At 35.8% G+C, this 27,443-nt stretch overlaps 1 protein-coding gene across 1 annotated transcript in view; it reads right to left on the bottom strand.

Moving 5' to 3' along the window:
- PRIM2 (DNA primase subunit 2) overlaps nt 1-27,443 on the bottom strand; it is a 258,314-nt gene that overhangs the window by 208,444 nt on the left and 22,427 nt on the right. Inside the window, exon 4 of the mRNA XM_081827578.1 lies at nt 26,934-27,071. Coding sequence (XP_081683704.1) covers nt 26,934-27,071 — 138 coding nt within the window. The remainder of the gene's footprint in view (nt 1-26,933; nt 27,072-27,443) is intronic.

Raw genomic sequence — 27,443 nt, 5'->3', positions numbered from 1 at the left:
AGAAGGATGAAACCCAGCTGTCACCTCACCTTTGTCCTAGCAGTGATCTCCAAAAGAACTTCTTCCTATCCCACAACTTATTTCCCACTTAACTAAATATTTCTAGATCCAGATCAAGTAACTTGCATAGTCCAAGCAATGTATTTACACCTAGTACCTTTAAGCTTATGTTTAACTAGTTTCTAAAATGTTTCCTGTTGTTCATTTGCCTTCCTGTCTACAACTTAAGCTTTCATGATACAAGGACTATGCTGAATATATCTGTTTCCTTTCAAAGCTCTGGCAACAATGTTGAGTGTATAGGAGCTTCTCAATGAACACTACAGAGAAGGGATAAATACCAAGATATATACATAAGAGTTCAAATCAAATATGTCTACTATAGGGTTTAATCAGAGTCTGAAATATACTTAAGGATTTTACCATTTTGATGATTTACTGTGTTTTCTATTAAATCATTTTTCCACCATCAGTAAAAATGTTTACTTAACTAGCACAGCACAGTCCTTTAGTCTTGGATTTCAGAAACTGATACAGCCCCTCCCTTTTTATGTGAATGATTGCTTTCCTTTTTGCTGTTATTCCTAGGAAGCTTAAAACCAGATACGAAGCCCAACCATAGCATCCACGTTGACACTTAAAATTTGTTCATTATTCCTAATTTTCTTTTCCTTTTCCTTTTTTACTACTTCAATCAATGTGCTTGTAAATTGCCTCAGATGTTTTGTTGAAACAAGTTGTAAGTTAAATTACCCACTATGAAAAAGATACACAAATTTTTATTTGGAAGTTAATATTTTCTTTTATCCACCAAAGCATACTTTAATTCAAACTTATTCCTCTTCATTTTTCCTTCTCCTCTAAGTTTTTGTTAATCATCCATATTCTTAAATTGTATTGTCTAACAAATTTACTTTATAAAGACCAAATTTTCTGCCTATATCTTCACACAGTTTCACTGCTATTTTCTTTCACCTTTTTCAAATTACTACTTTTGAGTGGATCAATATCACAGTTGTAAGGCTGAATGTGGTCTCCTCTTTGCATTAGACACCTATTTTTAGATAACAAAGTTTTCCACAAAAACTTTCATCAATAACACAAGCCATAAAAATTGAATTTATAAGTACTGAGATTCTTTAGGTTTATTAAGTGTTGGTATATTATGAAGAAATCAGAATATGAGATTCATGACTCTTGTCTTACTCTAGAGATCCACTTCCCAGTAAACTAGTAAGATCATTTAACACAAGCTAAATTCCCTTTCCCTTTCCTTATGTTATAGAAAGTCTATAGCCATGGGCGCCTGGGTGGCTCAGTTGGTTAAGCGACTGCCTTCGGCTCAGGTCATGATCCTGGAGTCCCGGGATCGAGTCCCGCATCAGGCTCCCTGCTTGGCTGGGAGTCTGCTTCTCCCTCTCCCACTCCCTGTTTGTGTTCCCTCTCTCGCTGTGTCTTTCTCTGTCAAATAAATAAATAAAATCTTTAAAAAAAAAAAAGAAAGAAAGAAAGTCTATAGCCTCATGCATTTGTTCAATTTGTTTCTTTTACTTCAAGAACTTACTTTCCATATATTTCTATCCCCTTAAATCTGCTGTTGCATAACTCTTCTGAATGATTAGTCTAGAAGTCTTCAAGAAATTTTTAAAAATATTTCCCAAGTAATTAAAGAAATGGAATTAAATGCAATTTAAGGTACTGCTTTTACCTATCATATTAGCTAAGGCTTTTTACTGTAAACTCCTGTATCACTGAAGAGCGAAATCAGGCATGCTTGTACATTACGTGGGGAAGTACAAACTGATGGAGTATATAGAAAAGCAGTTCGGGTTGCCTGAGTGACTCAGTCAGTTACGCAGCTGACCCCTAATTTGGCTCAGGTCATTATCTCAGGGTCGTGAGATCAAGCCCAGCATCAGGCTCACATTCAGAGTGGAGTCACTTCAGATTCTTTCCCTCTCCTTCTCTCTGCCCTTCCCCGCCCTACTCACATACTCTCTCTTCTCTAAAATAAAAATATAAAATCTTTAAAATAAAAAAAAAAGCAGTTCCATGAAATGTATCAAGAGCTTTAAACTATTTAGATTTTTGACCCAATAATGTAATTCTATCTTTAAAAAGATACAAGAAAAAATAAAAATTAAAAGATACAAGAAAAACAAAGGCTAACATCAAAAATTAAAATTATATAACAAATTAGAAATAGGGTAAAACTCCAGTATCAACAAAATAATTTTAAGTTCATGTGATAGATTATATAAGTCATTAAAAATGGTGTTAAGGGGAGCCTGGGTGGCTCAGTTGGTCAAGCAGCCAACTCTGGATTTCAGCTTAGGTCATGATCCCAGGGTCCTTGGATGGAGCCCCAGGTCAGGGGAGGTCTGCTTGAGGATTCTCTCCCTCCCTTTCTCTCTGCGCCTCCCCACCACACTCCTGCTTGCTCGCTCGCCCTCTCTCTCTCTCAAATAAATAAATCTTATTTAAAATGGTGTTAATAGGGGCTCCTGGGAGGCTCAGTCAGTTAAGCGTCTGCCTTCTGCTCAGATCATGATCTCAGGGTCCTGGGATGGAGCCCCATGTTGGGCTCCCTGTTCAGCGGGGAGTCTGCTTCTCCCACTCCCTCTGCCACCTCCCCCCAGCTCATGCTCTCTGTCTCTCTCTCAAATAAAATCTTTAAAAAAATAAACAAACAGGAGTACCTGGGTGGCTCGGTCAGTTAAGCATCTGCCTTCCGCTCAGGTCATGATCTCAGGGTCCTGGGATCAAGCCCCCCATCGGGCTCTCTGCTCAGTGAGGAGCCTGCCCTCTCCCTCTGCCTGACGTTCTGCCTACTTGTGCGTGCACTCTAATAAATAAATAAATAAAATCTTTAAATAAATAAATAAAATGGTGTTAATAAACATTGTATTTTGAGAAAATGCTTATGAAATAATGTTAAGATAATGGATTCCAAATGTTAAATACCTTATTACCCAGAATCTAACTATGTAAATCTTTTGTTGTCATATATTCCTCACTTTACAAATTTTTCCAAATTTTCTACAAAAAGGCCTACTGTCCTAACTATTAGCGTAACTATTTTTTAAATCAGTTTTTCCCGGGGCACCTGGGTGGCTCAGTCGTGAAGCGGCTGCCTTCGGCTCAGGTCATGATCCCAGAGTCCTGGGATTGAGTCCCACATCGGGCTCCCTGCTCGGCGGGAAGCCTGCTTCTCCCTCTCCCATTCCCCCTGCTTGTGTTTCCACTCTTGCTGTCTCTCTCTCTGTCAAATAAATAAATAAAAAATCTTAAAAAAAAAAAAATCAGTTTTTCCCTATGCTCTTAAAAAACTTAATATTAAAATATTAATATTTATTTATAAAATATTAAACCAGCTTATAACACAAACTTAGTTAAGATCTATTTTAAGGGAAAGGAGAGAAAAAGTTGAAGATAATTTATATAATTCCACATATAAAATAATTAAACTGTATGTTTTATACTACACTGCTATATAAACTGCACAGAAGAAAAGGAAACATTTCCCAACTTTTTTAGGCCAGCACTAACCTGATACCAAAATCAGACAGATATTTAAAAAAACAAAAGCCAGAGCATTATCTCTCATGAGCAATGAAGCACAATTCAGCAATATATTTCAAAAAAATAAGGCACCTTGACACAGTAGGTTTATTCCAGGAATCCAAGATTGATTTAATATTTAAAAAAACAATCAACCACATTAAGAGACTAAACAAGTGTTTTAAAACCACATGATCATCTCAAAAAATGAATAAATGTTCACACCATTAGACAAAGTTCAATACCCATAACCACCCCCACCCCCCAAAATCAGCAAAGTGGGAAGAGAAGGAAGCTTTCTTAACCTGATAAAAGGACATCTATGAAAAATTTACAGCCAATCTCATACATAATATTGTAAAACTAAATTGTTCCCCCTAAGATCAGGAATAATAGAAGGATGCCCCACTCTCACCACTTCTATTTAACACTGTACTAGAAGTTGTAGCCGGTGTAATAGGCAAGAAAAATAAATACAAGGCACACAAATTGGAAGCAAAGAAGTAAAACTGTCCTTATTCACAGACTATATGGGCATCCATGTAGAAAATACTGAAGAACCTACCAAGAGTCTACTAAAATTAATAAGTGAATTTAGCAAAATTGCAAGATGAAAAGTATTTAAAAACCAATTCTATTTTTATACTCTCAGCAAAAAATGACAATGAAAAATTATAATGCAATTTATTAAAGCAGCAAAAACATAAAATACTAAGAAATAAATTAAAATACATAAAAACCTCTACACTGAAAACTACAAAACATTACTGAGAAAAATTTTAAAAGACCTTAATAAATTAGATATATACCATGTTTGTGGATTAAAAGACTCAATACCATTAAGATATCAACGCTCTCCAAATTGATCTACAGATTTGATGCAATCCCAATCAAAATTCTGGCAGACTTTTTTGTAGAGATCAACAAGCAATTCTAAAATGTATATGGAAAATTCAAAAATGTAGATGAGCCAAGACAATTTTTTTTTTCTCACCATAATAAGTATAGTCACCATCAGTCACCATACAACATTATTACAATGATATTGACTACATTCCCTTTGCTGTGCTTTTCACCTATGTGACTTATTTTATAACTGGAAGTTTCTACCTCTTGATCTCCATATTTGAAGGTCATCTAACTAGATTAGGTCATTTAACCTAGAAAATATTACTAGTGGTGTTGGAAATCAATATGGAAAAAAGTGAAAGCTGACCTTTATCTTATACCATACCTTAAAATTAACTCAAAATGGATCACAGAGCTAAATAAAAGCTAAAACTATAAAATTCATAAAAGATAATAAAGGAGAAATTCGGTGTCCTTGGGTTAGGCAAATATTTCTTAGATGGAAAATGAACCATTAAAGAAAAACCTGAAAAAAGGGCTTCATCAAAACTTGTAACTTGCTCTTCAAAAGATATTATTAAAGCAATAAAAAGCCAAGTCCAAACTGGGAGAAAATTTTGCAAAACGCACATATACATGCACACAATTCTATGTACATAGTTGTATATACAGACACACACGTAACAACTTATCTACAGACTATATAAGGAACTCATAAAAACCCAATAACAAAACAAACAACCCAATTTCTAAAATGGGAAAATAATATGAACAAGACATTTTACCAATGAAGGTATGTGAATCACAAATTTTAAGGATGGAAAAGATGTTCAACATTGTTAGTCATTAGATAAATTTAAAAAACAATGAGATATCATCATGCAACCACTAGAATGGCTGAAATTTAAAACTCTGACAATACCAACTTTTGGCAAGGTTGTAAAGTACCTGGAACTCGTATACTACTACTGGTGGGAATACAAAGGCACTTTCGAAATAGTTTAGAAGTTTTTCATAAAATTGAACATACCTTAAACCTACTTAACCATACAGCCCAGCAATACCACTCATAGGTATTTATCCACATGTTCACAGTTTTATTCATAACAGCCAAAAACTAGAAACAATCTAAATGTAATCTAAATGTCCATAAAGTGGGGATGAGATAAACTCTGGTGCATTCATACAATGGACTACACAGCAATAAAAAAAACCAAACTGCCAATATATGAAATGACAGATGAATATTAAAAACATAATGAAGATTAAAAAAAAAAAAAAGTCAAACACAGAAAACTATATTCTGTATGATTCAAATGATATGAAATTCTAGAATTCTAAAACCAGACAAAATTATCATTATAGAAAACAGATGAATGTTTGCCCAAGGCCAGGCATGGGAAGAGGGGATTCACTGCTAAAGGGCAAAGGGAATTTTGGGGGGATGAGGTAAATGTTACATATCTTGATTGTGATGATGGCTATACAATCACATACATATGTCATCCAACTGTACACATAAAATTGGTGAATTTCATGTATGTAATTTATACCTCAAAGCTGGTTTAAAAATGCAAACATAATACTAGCAAAAAGCACAATCTCAATCATAAAAAGAAAACAAGAGAAACAACTATTAAAAAGAAAAAAACAGAGCTCATAAATATTAAAAAAAAATAATAATAACATGCATCTATTACTAACCCAAGGTATAATGTGCCCATATGTAATTCTAGTCTTCACTACAGTTATTCTCTAAGAGTACACTACAAATCTTTAACAAGTCAAAAAACCTATACTCTTATTCCAAATAGCTTCTAGTCTGTTTGACAGTCATGGGGAAAGTATATCTGATCCTTAAAAAACAGGAGTGTGAAACCAGGAGTGAGGGATTCTTAAGTGAATTGGGGCCCAGCTGCTGAAAAGGAGGCCCCACTGTGAGACATTTCTTAACAAAATGTCAGTTTCAATGCCTCAGAGGCCAAGGATAGCCTGAAAGAGAAATACTAAGCACAGTTAAAGCAAACAGACTAATAAGAGCAAAAAAGATAACAGCACTGTTCCCTTAGGCACACACACACACCTGGGAATAGGAGTTTCAACAATTTCCAGAAGATGACCCAGAAAAAGAAAATAGCCTGCAATGCATAAAAAGGCAGTACACTTTCCTATTAACAAAGCTTACAGTAGAAGCAACAAAGCTATATAATTTAAACTATGACACTCAAATTTCTCCTAATTCTTAAAATGATCTCTACCAAAAGTAAAATACAATCAACATTTGGATGTTTCTTTGGTAAAAAATTACATATTTACATAATAGACATTGTCTTAACTCAAGATAAAGTTTGTCCAATAGCCCTAAGCTACTTTATTTTTTTTTTTTAAGATTTTATTTATTTATTTGTCAGAGAGAGAGCACAAGCAAGGGGGGAGCGACAGGCAGAGGGAGAAGCAGGCTCCCCGCTGAGGAAGGAACGCGATTTGGAACTCAATCCGACAACCCTGGGATCATGACCTGGACTGAAGGCAGCCACTTACCGACTGAGCCATCCAGGCATCCCTAGGCTTAAGCTACTTTAAATTAAACTACCTATTGGGGCACCTGGATAGCTCAGTTGGTTAAGCGTCTGCCTTTGGCTCAGGTCATGATCCCCAGGTCCTGGGAATGAGCCCCATGTCGGGCAGCCTGCTCAACAGGGAGTCTGCTTCTCCCTCTCCCTCTGTATGCTTACTCACTCTCTCTCTCTCTCTCAAATAAATAAATCTTTAAATTAATTAATTAAACTACCTATTATTGCCTAGTTCCATTTTCCCAGAAGTTGTTAATTTTTCTTACCATAATATTGTGACAAACTAGCAGAGTCATGAGTGAAAAAGTTTAAAAAAACTGGAGAGTGTATGTAAATGTATGTGTGTTTATATACCAAACCATATATTAATGTCCAACACTGAATTATGGATCAAGTCTAAAATGTGCTGAAGTATTCCAATAACATAATAAACAACCAACCAAGAATGTAGCTGAATCATCTGGCACTAATATATGAAACCTTAAAAGTGCCATAATCATATTTTTTAAAATACTTAAAATCTTCTATTTAATACTGAATTTTTTCCTAAATCAAATGATGAGTTCAAATATATGGTATTCTCAGAAGCTGAGAACTTACTGGAGGCAAAATAAATGTCCAATTGTTGGCTAGTCCAATAACAAGCACCACTCATCAGTTTTTTAAAAAATCACTCATGCATTATGTACTTTTAGCAATGGTACATGCAGGAATTACAACTTGAACTGGAGGAAACATAAATTATATCGGCCACAAAAACACAATAAAAAAGAAAAGTTGTGATCAAGCAGTAAGAAATACAACTGTGGTTCACCACTGGAAACAAAAAAAGACCCACGTGGGTTTCCACAGCTGCAAAATCAGTACATGGGAGCTTTTCTCACTGGACATTCACTTCCCATGCAAATCAGAACAAAGTACAATTTCCCAATTGCAATATCTTCAAAAGTCAATTACATCTTCAACAATTTAAAATATATTGTGGCTTATAAACTATGATTTTCCTCCTTCCTTTATACCTTTACAAAAGTGCAATAAAATCTACTTCTCAATTTACCCTATATCCTTATTTTCATAGTATTTATTATGCAAAATCACATCTTGTTTACCACCTTAACTAAAGAGCGGACTTTACTGTGCCACACTTAAAATTATAAAGCAATACTGGTAACTGGGTAACTCTCTACCCCTGCACCCCAACCAGAGCAGGTCTTATTATACTCATTTTTTTAAGATGCTATTTTTAAGTAATCTCCACACTCAACATGGGGCTCAAACTCACAACCCCAAGATCAAGAGTCACATGTTCTATTGACCATGTCAGCCAGGCGCCCCTAATATTTCTTTTAAGAAATATTAACAATATACTTATTAAGGTAAATTGTCATATAATTATATACTCAATGATATATACTTTATTGATATGTTAATATATATTATATTATATAAATATTTTTTTCAAAGCACATTTAAGAAATGGTTGAGGAAAACACAATGTTCAGGCCAACAAACATTCTCCAAGTACACCACTTATACACCAAATACTATACTAGGAAACCTTAAGGACATAAAGATAACTATGGAATAGTCTGATACAGGACGGACATGTAAACAAATTAATGCAATAGAATCCCAAAATAAAATACGGTAGGATACAAAACCCTACAGTAATTCCTTAAACTAAACACAGTGAACAATTTTTCCTATATTTCTCACATTATTTTCACTAAATTATATTAACATAAACACTTTTTTTACTCAACCAAAAACTGTTATTTACTAATAAATTCTTCCCCATCTCACTTTCCAACTTCCTCACGCCTTGTCTTGCTTTATCACTAAAAGAAAGTAAAAAAAAGAAGACACAAGAAAAAGGAAAAAAACATACAACTAGAAATAGGACTAAAGAATTAGAGAAACCAAAAAAGAAAAGTGCATTTCCAAAGACTGTATTAGAAGTTTTCTTGTAAAATCTTATGAAGAAGACAGGTAGTCTAAGTACTGTTTATTCAAAGACACGTTCAGAAAGGGGAACCCTCTTACACTGTCAGTGGGAATGCAAACGCTGGAAAACAATATGGAGGTTCCTCAAAAAGTCAAAAATAGAACTACCCAACATCCAGCAATTGCACTACTAAGTAATGACCCCAAAAATACAAAAATAATTCGAAGAGATACATGCACCTATGCACCCTGATATTTTTACCAGCATTATCAACAATAGTTAAATTATGGAAAGAGCCCAAATGTCTATCAACTGATGAATGGATAAAGAAGGGGTGTGTGTGTGTGTGTGTGTGTGTGTGTGTGTGTGTGTGTGTGTGAGATGGAATATTACTTAGCCATAAAAAAGAATATCTCGCCATTTGCAATGATATGGAAAGAGCTAGAGAGTATTATGCAAAGCAAAATAAATCAGAGAAAGACAAATATCATATGATTTCACTCATATGTGGAATTTAAGAAACAAAACAGATGAACATAGTGGGGGGAAAAAGTCTGGCAAACCAAGAAACAGACTCTTAACTATAGAGAACAAACTGAGGGATACTGGAGGGGAGGTGAGCAGGGGATGGGCTAAATAGGTGATGGGCATTAAGGACTGCAATTGTTGTGATGAGCACTGGGTGTTGTATATAAGTGTTGAATCACTAAATTCGCTACCTGAAATATTACACTGTATGTTAACTAACTGGAATTATTATTTTTTAAAGATTTATTTATTTATTTGAGAGAAAGACAGCAACAGAGATAGTGAGAAAGAGAATGAACAGAAAGGGGAGGGAGAAGCAGGCTCCCCACTGAGCAGGGAGCCCGACGTGGGGCTCAATCCCAGGACCCTGGGATCATGACCTGAGCCGAAGGAAGACGCTTAACCGACTGAGCCACCCAGGCGCCCCAACTAACTGGAATTTAAATAAAAACTTGGAGGAAAAAAAAACAATGACACATTCAAATCAAAAAGAAATAAACTCACCATCCTGAAAATACATCTGCACTCCAATGTTCACTAGAGCATTATTCATAATGGCAAAGAGGGAAACAACATTAATGTCTCTTGACAGATGAATGGACAATGAAATACTATTCAGCCTTAAAAAAAGAAGTGAATCCGGCCATTTGCAACATGGATGACCCCTGAGGCATTATGCTAAATGAATAAGCCAAGAACAGAAAGGCAAATATTGAATAATCTCACTTTTATGTGGAATCTTTAAAAAAAAAAAAAAGTTTTTTAAGTGCATAAGTGTACTTAATACCACTATACTGTATACTTAAAAATGGTAAAGACATTATATCACGTGTATTTTACCACAATAAAAAAAAAAAAACTAAGAAAAATATGACTGAGAGAAGCAAAGACACAAGACATGGAGTTGAAAGTTCATGGACTATGTAAAGTGACAATAAGAAGATCACTATAGAGCATATTAAGACATGGGGTGGATAGGTTGTAGGATGGGCAGGGAAAGTGGGAGACAGGATACAGTTTAACTGAGATAGGTCTGAACAATCAGGAAGAGCTACCTAAGTTTTTGCATCCAAGATTAAGCTGGTATAAAATACATCATATTCTCTCTCTCTCACACACACATACACACACACACACACACACAAAAGACACTGCAAAGTGCCTGTTCTAAAACAACAATGAATTAAAGGACCTCATTCAACACAACAATCTAATATAAAAGAATCATAAAGAAAGGAACTTATTTTTTAAAGTGAGGGGTAACATACAGATAAGGGTTACCTTGTCACCTGCCAGGCACCCAAACCCAAGAGAGTGAATGAAAACAATAATCTTGTATTTGCTATGACATCCTCCACTCTCTGCAGATCTTTTCTTTACAATGGTGAGCAAAGAGGGTGTTTTTCTACCTTCCCTTGCTACCTTCTACAGCCATACTTGGGGACTTGGGACATGAGAGCAGAATCAGCGCCAAATCATTCCCAAGAGTAACCAGATAGTGTGACTTACCCTCACTCCATCACTCAAGAGACAAATAAATCTGGATTTAGTGATTCAAACAATAAAATTAAGGCCTATCTGTTCATTTCAAAAACGCCTACTAAAAACAGGAAAAAAGACTGGCTAGCAATTTATTATTGAGCCCCTGATACACACAAGGCACAAAGGGATTCAACACATTCTTGATTTTAGTTTCTCTCAATTCAGTTTCTCTCAAAAATAAATTCCAAGTTCCTTTTCCACCAAAGCCTCTCCTTTCTTCACAACTTGAAGATCACTAGCCCATTTACCCAAACATAAAGGTATGTTCCAGTTAGTCATCAGTAATACTATTATCTCCTAGTACTATCCCATCCCCACTATGGAATACAGCTCATGCCTACCAAGTACACATTTATAAAGTCCTCTTCCCTAAGAGAGTAGAGCTTAAAGTTCTCATCCTAAGAGAAAAAAAATAAATTGTAACCATATATAGTGACTAGACTTACAGTGGTGATCATTTTGCCATCATGCAGTATTATTTAGTTCCATCTCACCGAAATTCAGCAAAGCTGATCAACCTTGAGGCAAATATGTAGGCTGGCTAAATCAGTCCCCTATTTCTTTGCCTATCTCTATCAAAAGTGGCTGAAGAAATAAAATATTTGCCCTCCCGAACAAAGAAGGCCATGAGACACAGTTCTGGCCAAAGAGAAATAAACAGAATTTGCTGGGCAAGAATAGTAAGGGATAGCAATTCTGAGAAAACATTTGCTCCTCTTGCTCCCTGAAGAAGAGGAGCAGAAGGAGATGACCTTCCTAACAAAGACAAGAAAGCCAAAGCTAAGCAGCCATGTGTCCTTGCAACTGAGAGACAATAATGGTGAGGAAAAGCAGACGAGTTAAGAAACACACCCTGACTTGTTAAGCCACCGCAGCGCGGTGCGCAAACACCTATCTCAAGGTGAGTGAGAAAAATAACTCCAACTTTAGTAGTTTAAGATACTGCACTGGCTTAAGATATTTCTAACTGGTAAATTCCCAATTCTACCATTACTCTGTAGTAAGGTGCTGAATGAGACATTTATGCTCAGGATCAACACTCATCCAAAAAGAAAAGGAAAAAAGAGTCGTACTCATGCCACCTCCCACAAAGAGAAAGAACCATTAAAGATCATGAGCAGAGAAACTAAGGATTCACGAGGACTGGCCTGAAATTCTGGCTCAGCAGCTAACTAGCACTGGGATCTTTGATAAGTTAGTCAATCTTTTAAAGCCTCAGTTTCCTCATCTGCAAAAACCATGCTAATACCCATCTCATAATATTACTAACAGGATTAAATGGGCAACGCATATAACAAATGTAAGGGTGTCTGGCATACAGTAAGTGCTTTATAAAAATTAGAATCCTGCCTCCATCACCACTACCACAATCACCGTAGCCCAGCAGGCCAGTTCTCCAGCTAAACTAAGTACAGAGGCTCTTGACCTAAGAGGAATGATTCAGCACCACATGAAACTGAAGAGGAAAACACAGTTTCAAAGCACGTGTGTGTGCACACGCCCATGCACACACACATGTACACTGCCTTAAGTTTAACTACAGTGTGCAATTGGTAAGTATTTGCTGAGGAATATGTTCCTTAGTTAAAGTGTTAAGAAATGAGAGTAGAGGGGCGCCTGGGTGGCTCAGTTGTTAAGCATCTGCCTTCGGCTCAGGTCATGATCCCGGGGTCCTTGGATAGAGCCCCACATCGGGCTCCCTGCTCGGCGGGAAGCCTGCTTCTCCCTCTCCCACTCCCCCTGCTTGTGTTCCCTCTCTCGCTGTGTCTCTCTCTGTCAAATAAATAAATAAAATCTTTAAAAAAAAAAAATGAGAGTAGAAATACATAAAACATTGAAGCTATCAAGATGAAGAAGTAATTTCTATAACTTTCAATGCACAATTTTTTTCAGCCATCCTCAGGGAGTAGAGATGATTTCCTTCTTAATATTTTAAACAAAACTCAAAAGTAGTCTGAAGGATTAATGAAAATGTACTTACAAAGCTTTAAGCTACTTGGAAGAAAAGACTATAAATGCAAATTGTTATTCTCTTTCTTTGGGATTACAGCTGCCCTGTTAAAATCCAAAACTGTATTAGTTTGTTTTTTCCTTAAAGATTGAATATTATTTCATCTTCTTTCCATTATTTTAGCCTTTAATAGTCAATGTGATAACTGTGAATTTTTTTATGGAACAGTTATAGAAGATAACATTCTGGTTAGCAATCTTGCTTGCTCTTCTTCTGTTTTCAAATTTATGAGAAAGAAATCCGTTTTCTCTATCTTCTTCCAGTTTCTGTTCTCTATTTTCTAGATCATTACCTCATTCATACCTCAATTTAGTAAGCTCACTGACATTGTTCACCTAACTGTTTTGCAACTCAACAAATACAATCTTGTATATGGACAAAATCATAGTTTCACAAATAACAGCCATAATTTTTTTAAACCAGAGCTTCAACGCTTTCCATATTACTAAAGTTTCTTAACTCTGTGATAGGTTTCTAGTTAAAAATGTAGGTACGAAAACACAAACTCAGCTAATACCATGTTTTAAAATGTACCCTAAAAGTATAAAATGATAAAAATCAAAAGGATTTTATACAAACAGCAAGAGGCTCAAAAAACATTTACTCCTACTCTCAATGCCTCCTTAAAAATTTAGGGGAAACCAAACCTGTGCATTTAGTTACTCTCAATTCTATCATCCTTGATTATTTCTAATATCAACTAGTCTAGGACAATTTTCATTTGCTTTTTTTATTTTTGTTTTGAACGTACATATTACTCCCCTAAACATTCTAGATAACATTTCCTGCGCCACCCCAATATTAGCATATACCCTGCCTGCTTGAGTTCACAGGGTTCTGCGTCACTTGGGTCAAGATGTAAAGCCTTAATAAGATTTTTATTTCTGAGGCACAAGATTCACAACGCATGTATATCAGAAGATGGATTCTGCACTCCCTGACAAGTTCCTCAAATATATGTGTGCAATTAAACAGACAAGCAGTGAAATTTGAAGGCACAGAATTAGAAACTGGTATATGGACAGTACTCACCTGCCTGAAATGGAGTGGGCAGGAGGAGAAATGCCAGGGCTTGTTATCAGCCACGGGTACAGATAAGGAAGAAACAAAGAGGGAACTCAAAGATGAAAACAAGTAACAGTGGTCTTACTCACCATCCCCTATCCCTACTCCCCAGAAAAGACAAGATCAGGGCTCTGCAAAACCCAGATCAAAGCTGACGTCTTCTTTGAAGCTCTCTCTGGGATCTCCACACTAAATTCATCAGTCTCTTTTCTATGCTACCTCTGTACTTGTGCTTTTACTGACCACAGTGTGGGAGAACCATTTACATCCATCTCCCACTGCTGCTCCCTTCTCACATATTCTGAGCACCCTGAAAGTTTGATCACACCTGTCACCAGTGTTTGTGCCTGGGCAAGAGTGAATACTCAAGAAAACTTACTGAACTAAATCCGAATAAAAATCTTTTTCTAAACGTTATATAACTATGACAAAATTAAATGACAGCTAGTTATAAAAGAAAGCCAACCTGATTATAAACAAATAATTCTTTTTAATATTTCTTTTCTCTGGCACATATATTAAGTGTTACAGGTAAAAGAGCAGACCTGGGCAATTTAATAAGGACATGGCCAATCCTATTTCCATGAAACAAAGTTGGTTTAATTTTATTTTTTTAAAGATTTTCTTTATTTGACAGAGAGCACAAGCAGAGGGAGCAGCAGGCAGAGGGAGAGGGAGAAGCAGGCTCCCTGCTGAGCAGAAAGCCGGACTCGGGCTAGATCCCAGGACCCTGGAATCATGATCTGAGCCAAAGGCAAATGCTTAACCCAACTGAGCCACCAAAGTTACCTTAATTAATACAATATTTTTCTTTGGTTTAAATCCTCTGTGTCCTGTGTGTGTGTGTGTGTGTGTGTATAAATACCTCCCATTCTCATTATTTCTTTCATTAATGATGAATCAGAAACCTTTAAGAAAACAAATTCAAAAATGTCTAATCATTACTTTTCAATGTCCAGTCACTGTTACAAATTATACTCTCAACATCTAATCAATCCTCAAATATTTTTCATATTCCTAGCTCCCCTGTGCAACATTTTTAAATTGAAAAACTAAACTAATATAACATTGTACATTAACTAACTGGAATTAAAATAAAAGCTTAAATAAAAAATAAAAATACTTTATAATAAAAAAAATTGGAAAACTAACAGGTGATGCATCTTTCTTTGCAGTGACTGAATAAATTTTTGCTCTAAGAGAGCAGAAATGTCAAAGATTTGAATTTACAAGTACCCCCCCCAAAAAAACTATTTCAGTATTCAGCTGTTTCCTATCTGCTGATATTTTCTCATCACAAGTAACAGGAATAAAAATCTGTATTTCGGTGCACTCAGGTATCAATAAAAGCAATGCAGCTCAGTGAAAAAAAAAATAAGTAAATAAACCATAAATGACATATAAAGTACTAAGCATTTTCTAGCCAATCTTGGCTACAGCCTTAAAATGCTCAACTATAATTCTTAAATACGATAAATGATCTGAGGAACAGAAGTGTTTATAAAGAGGGATCTTTTCTGAGATTGGGGGTGGGTAGGATGCACAGGGGACATAAGGTGACCACAAAAACAGTAACCTAGGAATCACTCTAGAGAGTTAGTCCAACCATGAAGAAGGAAGCTGCTTTTTTCAAGGTAGCTAGAGTTTAAGCCTGGTTTATGTGGCATCATGAGAGTTTCTAAACAAAATATAAAATTCACATCCTACATACTCTAGAGGAAACCTGTCAAAAGCGTAACAACTTTAACTACTACAGCTAACTGCAGTAGTTCTTCGGAAATATTCTGAGGTCAGACACAGTTGCACTTCACACATTATCAAGATTTCACTCTTTTATAAACAATACACTCAAGTGCAATCTCGTTTAACTTCAGTTTTCTCAACAAACCTGGAGAAAATGCAAACATGCAGTTCTCACAAGGTACTTCGTCAGATCCTGAGCACGTGCTCTGCACAAGGCGCTGCACTAGGCATCAGAGATAATTAAGTTGGATATAGCACAAGCCCCACCATGGAGAAGTTGAATATGGCTCAATCTTTACACTGGTGACCCCAACATTTAAAACATGTAGGGCTGCCTGGGTGGCTCAGTTGGTTAAGCATCTGAGGAGTAAATTCTGGTAAACCATTCAAACTTTCTGGGGCTACACTTTCATGGGCAAAATGAAGAGACGTTACTGGTATTTACAGAGAGCCTCTCCTAATAAGAAAGCATTGTACTAAAACACTACCATATAGAATAGGACAAGCAAGCATGTCCATTGATATCTATAAACCTAGAGTTTGCATTCTAGCTGCCAAGAATAAGGGCAAGAAAACATACAAGTGATTACCACACAACTCTAAAATCCTTTCCTGCTCTAAAAATTCTATGTATATGTACCGCTAACATTTGCTGGCAACTAAAAAGCAAAGAAAACTTGAAATAAGTAATTCAAAATGCAAAGGTATACTAAGCATTATAGGAGAAAAATAAAAGGTAAAATCAAAACCCCTTAAAATATTATTCTTCACAGGAACTATCCCCTTCAAATGAATACCTAAAAAATTATTAGCACTTTGAAACTTTTAAAGCACTTTCATGTACATCACTGATTTTTCTCAATGAATAAACCTTTCTATTAAAAGCCTAGAATATTTCACTAAAACAAGAAAATAACTGTTACTGAATCCTATTCTGTGAATGGTGCCAAAAGCCTCATTTTCTAAAGTAAAATACATATGGAGAAAGATCCCAAGACTGACTTGTTCATTTGCAGTATCCAACTCATTGTGTCTCACTGATCCCCATACCCAACCCTGAAATAGTTTGATATTTGGTCCTCTTCTCTCTTTATTCTTTACTCCTTAGAAATTGCATTCACTAGTTCAGGTTCAAATTTCACAACCATGTGGGTAACTCCCAAATCTATGTCTTAATCTCCAAGCATTTTTCTAAATTTCAACCCAGATTTCCCAGAATGCCCTATTAATCCAAGGAACTGAATACACCCAATACCAAAATCATTTTCTATCCCAAATAGCTGTCTCACATCCCTATTGCTAAAACACATCTCCAATGGTAACACCAGCAGTTTTATCAAAATGGTTTCCAAAATAGATATATGTAAGATGACCTACTGAGATGGGGAAAGAAATTATTAAGTATCTATTCCCATTCTCAACCTAGTCACTGAGTCTTTCCTGTACATTTTAATTTTAGCTCCCCCTACTAGGTAGGAGGGATCTTGAGGGTCAAAGTCCTGTCTCATAAATGTCCCATCTCCCATACTATCCTTGGCACTACATAGTAAACCTAACATATGTTAAAGAAACGCTTGTTGAATGGACACAATTGTAAACTGGACATTATACAAGGTTTAATAAACCAATATCTCACAAACCAAGCAACGATCAAGATCAGGTTAGCATTCTCGGTCAACTAGTGTGTCTCAAAATAGAAGGAGGATGTTTATTTTTTCCCAGAAAATGATTCTTTCCATTAGTTTCATGGCTTTCAACTATAATGTTTTGTTTCCTACAGATCAGTACCATGAGAGAACAAATGGGCTGGTGTCAGATACTAAATAAAGGTATAGGTGAAACATTAGCTGCAGCACTGATTGATTCATTGCAAACACCTTAAAAGGACATTAAAAAACCAGGAAGTAATATTAGAAAAGACACAGTAATCAATCTAAAACCCGAAAAATCAACCAGTTAGATACAAGACAAAAATTTTTATATGATTACAAATTAAGTAACCATTCAAGAAAATTAATTATATTTAACCACAATTTAAGAAACTAAACTGAACACAGCTTTTTAAAAGAGGATAAAATTTAAGAGGATTATAAGCTCTTTATAAATAAAAATTACTTGATCAAGTGCTTATAAAGAACATTTTCCAAAGCAACAAATACATGGTGAGCCACAAGTTTAACTAGTATTCTAAAAATGTGAAAAGGAAATCCTTTTCAAAAAAAGAAAATCTTTACTTTTCTCTGTGATTGCAAGAAAAAGCTGCTTATTTGCCTGCCATTATTTCCTTGAGAACTTACCAAAGTCCTTCTTTCTATATCTAAATTAGAAGTGTCTAAATAATACTTTCTGAAAGTCTGTGTTTTTAATTTGTACCAGCACCTTCTAATGGTGAATCTCACAAAGAGAAAGTGAAATTAGTCACACTATACCAGAAAAAAGAGAATTTACTTTAAGGAAATTCAGCTACAATTTAAGAAGCTGTCCCATTATAACAAACATATTCCACTGCTTCATGACACAGAGTGAAAGTATATGGCAACTCGTGCTCAGTTGTAGGCCCTCCTTGGTTCTCCACTGACGAGCCACTCTCTCCTGTGTGATCTCTTAGAATCTCATGGCCTCACCTTCTCCTCCCCAGAAATCCAGACTTCTAAATCCAACTTCACAGTTGCCATTTCCAATTGGATGACTAATAAGCACCTCCCATTTGACCTGGTCAAAACAGAACTCTTGGTTTTATTTAATGTACTTCTCCCACGGGCCTCCCCATCTTGGGCAGGCATCACCCTCTAATCAGTTATTTAGGCCAAAAGTCTAGCCAGTGTAACACAGTGGTCCAGTATAGAGACTCCAAGGCCCGATCACACGGATTCAAATCCTGCCTCTGCTCCTCACTACCTGTGTAGAGATTTAGTCATAAGCCTCCAAATAATGGCAGCACCACCTGATACGGTTACCATGAAGATTATCTATGTTAACTCATATAAAGCGTTTAGAAATGCACCTGGCAAATATTAAATTCAGTTCCAGCTATCACTATTAATGATCACCTTGATTCCTCTTTTTCTCTCACACCCAGTCATGTCAGCCATATTTCAAAAACATAAAATGCATTGAAAACATTAAAATCCACTGACTTCTCCCAGTTATCACTGCAACTACCCATTTCAAGCCACCATCTAGACGACGTGATAAACTTCCCAACTAGTCTTCAGGAGTCCATTCTCTTACCCTTCAAAGTGCTTTTCAAGCAGCAGCCACAGTAATTTAGTTAAAACATAAATCAGATCATATCACTCCCTCATTCAAAACCATCCCATGGTTTTCTACTACATTAGGTTAAAAATCAAACTCTTCACCCTGGTTTATCCAAAGTCCTGTATCTGGCCATCGCAGGCCCATCTTGTACTACCCTCTGCTGGCTCACTACACTCCAGCCACACTGGCCTTTTTCATTCTGCAAAAATGCCATGATTCTCTCCTGCCTGAAACACACTTTCCTCTGTATTTGTTCAGCTGGCTCCTTCATGTTAGATATAATATTGTTATTATTTATTTCTTTGGTAATTGTCTACCTCCACTACAATAAAAGTTTTATTAAAAAAAAAAACAACCTCATCTATCTTGTTAAGTACTGTGTCCCTAGTACCCAAAACAATATGTGGGTGAACAAAAAGTTATTAAAAAAAATAATAATAAACCATTAACTGAAAGAACTGGTCAAAGCTTCTAAAACTGTTATATGAGGCAAAGAAATGTATCTTTCCCTCATTCTTTTCCCTAACTGGTTATCAATCTATTGCAACTCAGCTCCTAATTCAACCGTTTTGCCTGTTCTGTAACTGGATCCTAATATAAATGTTAGTATTTCCTCAGTTTTTAAAAATCTAAATCCCAAATAATCTCCTTATAAAGATCCAGTTCTCATCAAAAGACTCTAAAAATTACAACTAGAAAACCTGAAATCCAGTTAAAGCTCCAGCAATTACTAGCCAACATAACCCTGGACCAGTGACTTGGCCTCTTGGAGCTACATTTTCCTCGTTGTGTAATGCAGACGGTAGTTCCTGTCTATCTCAAGAGACGGTGAGGGTCCAGTGAGGTAGTGAATAGTAAACTGTATACAAGTGGAAGCTATTGTTATCTATCAGCTCAATAAAACTTTACTAGGCACTTGCTAGATGCTAAATAACAAATAACAATTTTAATTAAGACAACAGCCCCTTTCAAAGAGCTTACATTTAGGTGAGAGAAAAAACATATAATGAGAATAATTTCATCATAGTTTGGTATTTTCTTCAAAAGAAAAAAAGTCATGAAAGTCCAACAGAAACTAAGAACCTGCTCCAGACTGAAGGAGACTAAAAAAACATATCTAAATAACACATGTGATATAAGATTGAATCCCTCTGAAATAAAAGACATGATTGAGACAACCGTGAAACTTGAATGGGGTCTGAAGATTAGATGGCACTCATGTATTGATGCTAATTTGCTTATTTTCAAAGTTGAACTATGGTTATATAGGAGAACATCTTTGTTTATAAAATTTACAACCTAAAGTACTGGGGGTAATGAGACATCAGGTTGGAAACTTATTCTCAAAAAGGCTGTGGCAAAAAGCTATTGTTTTACTTGCAACTCTTTTGTAAGTATGTATTTCAAAATTGTAAAACATTATTAATTTTTTTAAAGTTACTTTGTTTTTGTTTTGTTTTAAGTAGATGGAGCCCAATCCAGGACTTGAACTCACAACCCTGAGATCAAGACCTAATCTGAGATCAAGAGTCAGATGCTTAACCGACTAAGCCACCCAGGTGCCCCTTTAAAGTTACTTTGGAGGGAGGGAAGAATGAGCGGGAGGGAAAAAAGAGAAAAGAATTCAAAGTTCATATGCTATATTTTTTACCAACAGTACAAAACTTAAATGCAACTTGATGAAAAAAATGAAAGTGTTACTAACTTAGGAACTTAAAGAGTGTGTCTCTAATCTCAGTATATTTAGAGCTTCCATCTTCTGCACAAAACAAAAAAATTTATAAAGTTTGCCAAAAACTGCACATATCCTTCTTTACACATTAAATTATGAGAAAGATAAACTGAATAGCAAATATGCATGTGCTCATTTTTATTTGCAAGGAAAACTTTCTTTCAGAAGCACCCAAACAACTTCTTACATTTTTCAGCCACAATTACTATATCATGTGCACAGATTAACAATTTGAAAAAGAGACGGAAAAATACCAAAATCAGCACGAGGTGGTACCAATACTCCAGACGCTTTCTGAAATGTATCATGATATTTTTGGTTTTCGTGGGACCTGGAAGGGCCACTATTAGCATTTAGTAAATGAGAGATGAGGGATGCCCAATGTTCTGAAAAGTATACAGCTGATTCACACAAAGAAGTGCTATCCAAAATGTCAGCAGAGAAAATGGGTGAACAAAACCAGTAATAATAAAACAAGGGGAATGGCCAACCAGTAGGCAAACATCAGTGTCTGCCACAGTGGTGAAAGACACTTTACAGTAGTGAAAGACACTATCTTCACCTGTAAATAGATTATGGCCCAAGATAAGTCACAAACAACTAAAGCAGCTATTTAAAAACATTAACTTTAGGATGCCTGGTTGGCTCAGTTGGTTAAGCGTCTGCCTCCGGCTCAGGTCATGATCCCAGGGTCCTGGGATGGAGCCCTGCATCGGGCTCCCTGCTCAGCGAGGAACCCGCTTCTCCCTCTGCCTGCCACTCCCCCTGCTAGTGTGTGCGCACTCTCTCTCACCCTCTAATAAAAAAAATCATTAAAAATTTTAAAAAATTAAAACATAAAAACATTAACTTTACTGAGGATTTTTTTTTTAAGTGAAAAATACAGAATTAGGGAAGGAGGAAGAATACTAACAGTAAACACCTATTATACTAGGTGTTTTCATAAACTGCCTTATTAATAAAACCAGTTAATAATTTAGTCTTCCCAAATGCTGAAATAGTTGAATTATACATGTTTAGGTAACCCTGGACAGCCAGTAATAAAAATTATTTAATTGAGAAAATATTATAATCTTTAACCCAAAAGAAAAGGTTGGCCTATGCTTCTACTGTAATCAGTATAGCCTAAAAAGAGCCACATCACAACTTTAAAGTTCTCTTCTGCATCAAGTACCACAAAGTTAAAAAAAACTAGACTCATTTTAAAAGGCAGCAGTACTGCAAAATGTATTTTTTATTCAAGTATAGTTAACATACATATTAGTTTCAGGTGTGCAATGTAATGATTCAACAATTCTATACTTTACTTGGCGCTCATCCTGACAAGTGTACTCTTATCCCCCATCCCCCAGCGACCTCCCCTCTAGTAACCATCAATTTGTTCTCTGTATTTGAGTATGGTTTTTGTTTTTTCTTTATTTCTTAAATTCCACATGAGTGAAATCATATGACATTTGTCTTTCTCTGACGTATTTCACTTAGCATTATACCCTCTAGATCCATCTATGTTGTTGCAAATGGCAAGATTTCATTCTTTATAGCTAAGTAATATTCCTGTGTGTGTGTGCGCACATGCACACACACACATCTTCTTATCCATTCATCTGTTGATGGACACTTGACTTATTTCCATATTTTGGCTAATATAAATAATGCTGCAATTAACATACGGGTGCATATATCTTTTTGAATTAGCGCTTTCATATATTTTGTGTAAATACCCAATAGTGGAATCGCTGGGTCATATGGTAGTTCTATTTTTAGTTTTCTGAGGAACCTCCATACTGTTTTCCACAGTGACTGCAGCACCTTGAATTCCCACGAACAGGGCACAAGGGTTCCGTTTTCTCTACATCCTCGTCAACACTTTTTTCTTGTCTTTTTGATTTTTGCCATTCTGACATGTGTGAGGTGAGATCTCATTGTCATTTTGATTTGCAATTCCCTGATGATGAATGATGTTGGGCAACTTGTCCTGTGTCTTTTGGCCATCTGTATGTCTTCTCTGGTAAAATGTCTATTCAGATCCTTTGTCCATTTTTTATCAGATTGTTTATTCTGTGTTAGGTTCTTAATACCTTTGGACATTAACTCCTTATGAGATACATCATTTGCAAATATCTTTTCTCATTCAGTAGGCTGTCTTTTAGTTTTGTTGATGTCTCCCTTACTGTGGAAAAGCTTTTTATTTTGACGTAGTCCCAACAATTTAATTTTGCTTTTGTTTCCCTTGCCAAAGGAAACATATCTAGCAAAATGTTCCTATAGCTGATGTCCAAGAGACTAATAATGTCTATGTTTTCTTCCAGGGTTTTTATGGCTTCAGGTCTCACATTTAGGTCCTTAATCCATTTTGAGTTATTATGGTGTAAGAAAGTGGCCCAGTTTCATTCTTTTGCATGTAGCTGTCCAGTTTTCCCAACACCATTTGTTGAGAGACTTTTTCACATTGTATATTCTTACCTATTTATCGTAGGTTAATTGATCATCAAAGCATGAGTTTATTTCTGGACTCTATTCTGTTCCATTGATCTGTTTTACATTTCTATGCCAGGACCATACCTGTTTTGATTACTATAGTTTTACAGTCTATCTTGAAATCTGAGATTGTGATACCACCAGTTTTGTTCTTTTTCAAGAATGCTTTGTCTATCTGGGCTCTTTTGTGGTTCCATACAAAATTTAGGATTATTTGTTCCAGTTTCGGTGAAAAATGCTGTTGGTATTTTGATAGGGATTGCATTATATTTATAGATTGCTTTGGGCAATATGGACATTTTAACAATATTGGTTTTCCCAAACCATGAACATGGAATATCTTTCCCTTTGTTAGTGTCATCTTCAATTTCTTTCATCATTGTTTTACAGTTTTCAGAGTACAGGTCTTTCACTTCCTTGGTTAAGTTTATTCCTAAGCATTCTATTTGATTTGCATGTTTCTTCAAATACCTTTTTTGGTACCTGATTCAGAACTTCAAGATTATGTGATGTGGCTCTTTTAAGCTATACCAATTACAGCCAGAAGTATGGGCCAACCTTTCCTTTGCAGTTAAAAAGGGTAATATTTTCTGGTATAAATAATTTTTATTACTGACTAGGGTTACTGAAATATGTTTAATTCAGCTATATCAGCATTTCAGTGTAATTATAAACAGAACTGTTTTCTTAATTTCTCTTTCTGCTACTTCATTGTTAGTGCATAGAAATGCAAGATTTTGGGGTGCCTGGGTGGCTCAGCCGGTTAAGCGTCTGCCTTCAGCTCAGGTCATGATCCCAGCGTCCTAGGATCAAACCCTGCATCAGGCTCCTTGCTCAGTGGGGAGTCTGCTTCTTTCTCCCTCCCTCCCCCCACTCATGCTTGCTCTCTCTCTCTCCCTCTCTGAAGTAAATAATTTTTTTTAAAAAAGAAATGCAAGAGGGCGCCTGGGTGGCTCAGTCGTTAAGCGTCTGCCTTCGGCTCAGGTCATGATCCCACGGTCCTGGGATCTAGTCCCACATCGGGCTTCCCGCTCTGCGGGAAGCCTGCTTCTCCCTCTCCCACTCCCCCTGCTTGTGTTCCTGCTCTTGCTATGTCTCTCTCTGTTAAATAAATAAAATCTTTAAAAAAAAAAAAAAAGAAATGTAAGATTTCTATATATTAATTGTGTAATCTGTGACCTTACTGAATTCATTTGTCAGTTCTAGTAGTTTTTAGTGGTCTTTCAGATTTTCTATATACAGTATCATGTCATCTGCAGATAGTGAAAGTGACCTCTTCCTTATCAATTTGGATGTCTTTTATCTCTTTTCTCTTGTAGGACTATGCGGCTAGGACTTCCAGTAAACAAAGTCAGGAGAGTGGACATCCTTGTCTCATTCCTGATCTTAGGGAAAAACCTCTCAGTTTTTCACCATGGAGTATGATGTAACTGTGGGTTTTTCATATATGGCCTTTATTATGTTGAGGTACGTTCCCTCTAAACCTATTTTGTTGAGAGTTTTTATCATGAATGAACATTGTTCTTTGTCAAATGCTTTTTCTACATCTATTGAAACGATCATAAGGCTTTTACCTTCTTGTTGATGAGATTTATCATACTGATCAATTTGTGAATATTGCATGCCTGGAAGAAATCCCACTTGATCATGGTGAATGATTTTTTTAATGGATTGTTGGATTTAGTTTGCTAATATTTTGTTGAAGACTTTTGCATCTGTATTCATCAGATACTGGCCTATAATTCTTTTTTGTAGTATCTTTTGGTATCGGGCTGACCTCAGAGAATGAATTTGGAAGCTTTCCCTCCCCCTCTATTTTTTGGAATAGTTTGAGAAGAATATGTATTAACTCTTCTTTAAATATTTGGTAGAATTTGCCTTGAAGCCATCAGCTCCTGGACTTTTGTTTGTTGGAAGTTTTTTGATTACCAATTCAATTTCATTGCTAGTAATCAGTCTGCTCAAATTTTCTTTTTCCTCCTGATTCAGTTTTGTAAGGTTAAATATTTCTAGGAATTTATCCATTTCTTCTTGGTTGTCCAATTTGCTGACATATAATTTTTCGTAATATTCTTTTATAATCCTTTATATTTTGTGGTATCAGCTATTATTTCTCCTCTTTCATTTCCAATTTTGACTCCTCTCTTTTTTTTTTTTTTGATGAGTCTGGCTAAAGGTTTATCAATTTTGTTGATCTTTCCAAAGAACCAACTCCTGATTTCATTGATCCAGTCTATTGTTTCTTTAGTCTCTATTTCATTTATTTCTACTCTAACCTTTATTATGTCCTTCTTTTTATTGGCTTTGAGCTTTGTTTGTTCTTCTTTTTCCAGCTCCTTTAGGTGTAAGCTTAGGTCGTTTATTTGTGATTTTCCTTGCTTCTTAAGGTAGGCCTATATTGCTATTATCCTCCCTCTTAGAACTGCTTTTGCTGCCATCTCCAAAATCTTAGCATTGTATTTTCATTTGTTTCCATGTATCTTTTGATTTCCTCTTTGACTTCTTGCTTGGCTCATTCATTATTTAGCAGCATGTTATTTAAACCCCATGTATTTGTGTTCTTCCCAAAGTTTTCTTGTGACTAATTTCTAGTTTCATACTGTTGTGGTTGCCGAAAATGCATGATATGATTTAAATCTTTTGGAATTTGTTGAAACCTGTTTTGTGGCCTAACATGTGACCTCTTCTGAAGAATGTCCCATGTGCACTTGAAAAGACTGTGTATTCTGCTGTTTAGGGATGGAATGTTCTGACTATACCTGTTAGATCCATCTGGTTCAATGTGTCAATCAAAGCCACTGTTTCCTTGTTGATTTTCTGTCTGGATGACCAACTCATTGATGTTAAGTGGGGTGTTCAAATCCCCTACCAAAACATGTATTTTTAAGATGTCGCTAAAGTGTAACACTTCCAACAAATCCACTGAAAAGCACTGATCATGTTTTTGTTTTTTAAAAGATTTTATTTATTTGACAGAGAGAGAGAGTGCACACGCAAGCATGGGGAGTGGGAGGAAGAGGGAGAAGTAGGCTCCCCGCTGAGCAAGGAGCCCAATGTGGGACTCAATCCCAGGACCCTGGGATCGTGACCTGAGCTGAAGGCAGATACTTAACCAACTGAGTCACCCAGGCATCCCTGTTCATGTTATTTATTCAAACAGCTACCACCATTTTCACTTAGCAGTAGGTTGTTTATTACAGCACTAGCATATCACCATTTTTACTACTTAATATAAAGGCTTTCTTCTACATCGCCCTCTACTGATACAAAATACCAATTTAGAACAGAAATCTAGGGGTCATATACAACACAGGCAACAATAATTGTGAAGAGATTTATATGAAATCCACCTCCAAGGAAAAAAGGCACAACCTTGAAGACATGACCCACAGAAGCCTCTCACAAAATTAATCAGCTCACTATTAGTATTACTATAAGAAAGATAAATAAGAAAACTAACCATGGGCAGTAACAAATAAAAACCTAGTGGTTCTAGAATTACCAGTTCAACATCATAAGCAATTCAAATATCGTTATAAACATTAAAGTATTTCTTAAGAATTACAGAACAAAACTACCAAGAGTATATAATTGAAAATGTGACCATGTGGAAATAAAGTAAATACAGAAATAAAGTGAAATACTCACTGCTAAAGCCTTGGACAGTTTCGCTCTGAATTCATTCAGGACAATTGCCACAATGTCTTTAAGTGGTACATAAGCGAAGCCACCTTCCAAATAGACTTTCCTTCCTCGGAACAAATCCAGAGCATCAGCAAAAGGGATCTGAATTCATAGTGAAACAGGGAAAATAAGTCAGTACCTGTCATGAAATCCTCCTAAATCTTCATACATACTAAGTCTAAACAAGAAATTAATTTGTCCCAGATCAAAACAAACAAAAAAACAATTTATAATCCTTAAAACTAAATAAAAAATATTAGGAAGAAATGACAGTCCAAAAAATGTGCTCATTTCAGAGGGGATGCTTTGAAAAATAATAATAAGCCAAGTTAGAATACACCATTTTTACTCTTAACTCATGAATTTACAAATTATAATCTTCAGGATTTTAAACTCTCAACTCAAGCCCTCTAACCACGTTGCATTCCCCTCATATGATATATTCCACAATTTTATTCTGCATCAATCACGTGT

This window comes from Leptonychotes weddellii, chromosome 8 (genome assembly GCF_054177405.1).
Source record: "Leptonychotes weddellii isolate Sample4059 chromosome 8, ASM5417740v2, whole genome shotgun sequence".
Classification (NCBI taxonomy): Eukaryota; Metazoa; Chordata; class Mammalia; order Carnivora; family Phocidae; genus Leptonychotes; species Leptonychotes weddellii.
This window is presented reverse-complemented; position numbering and strand designations above follow the sequence as displayed.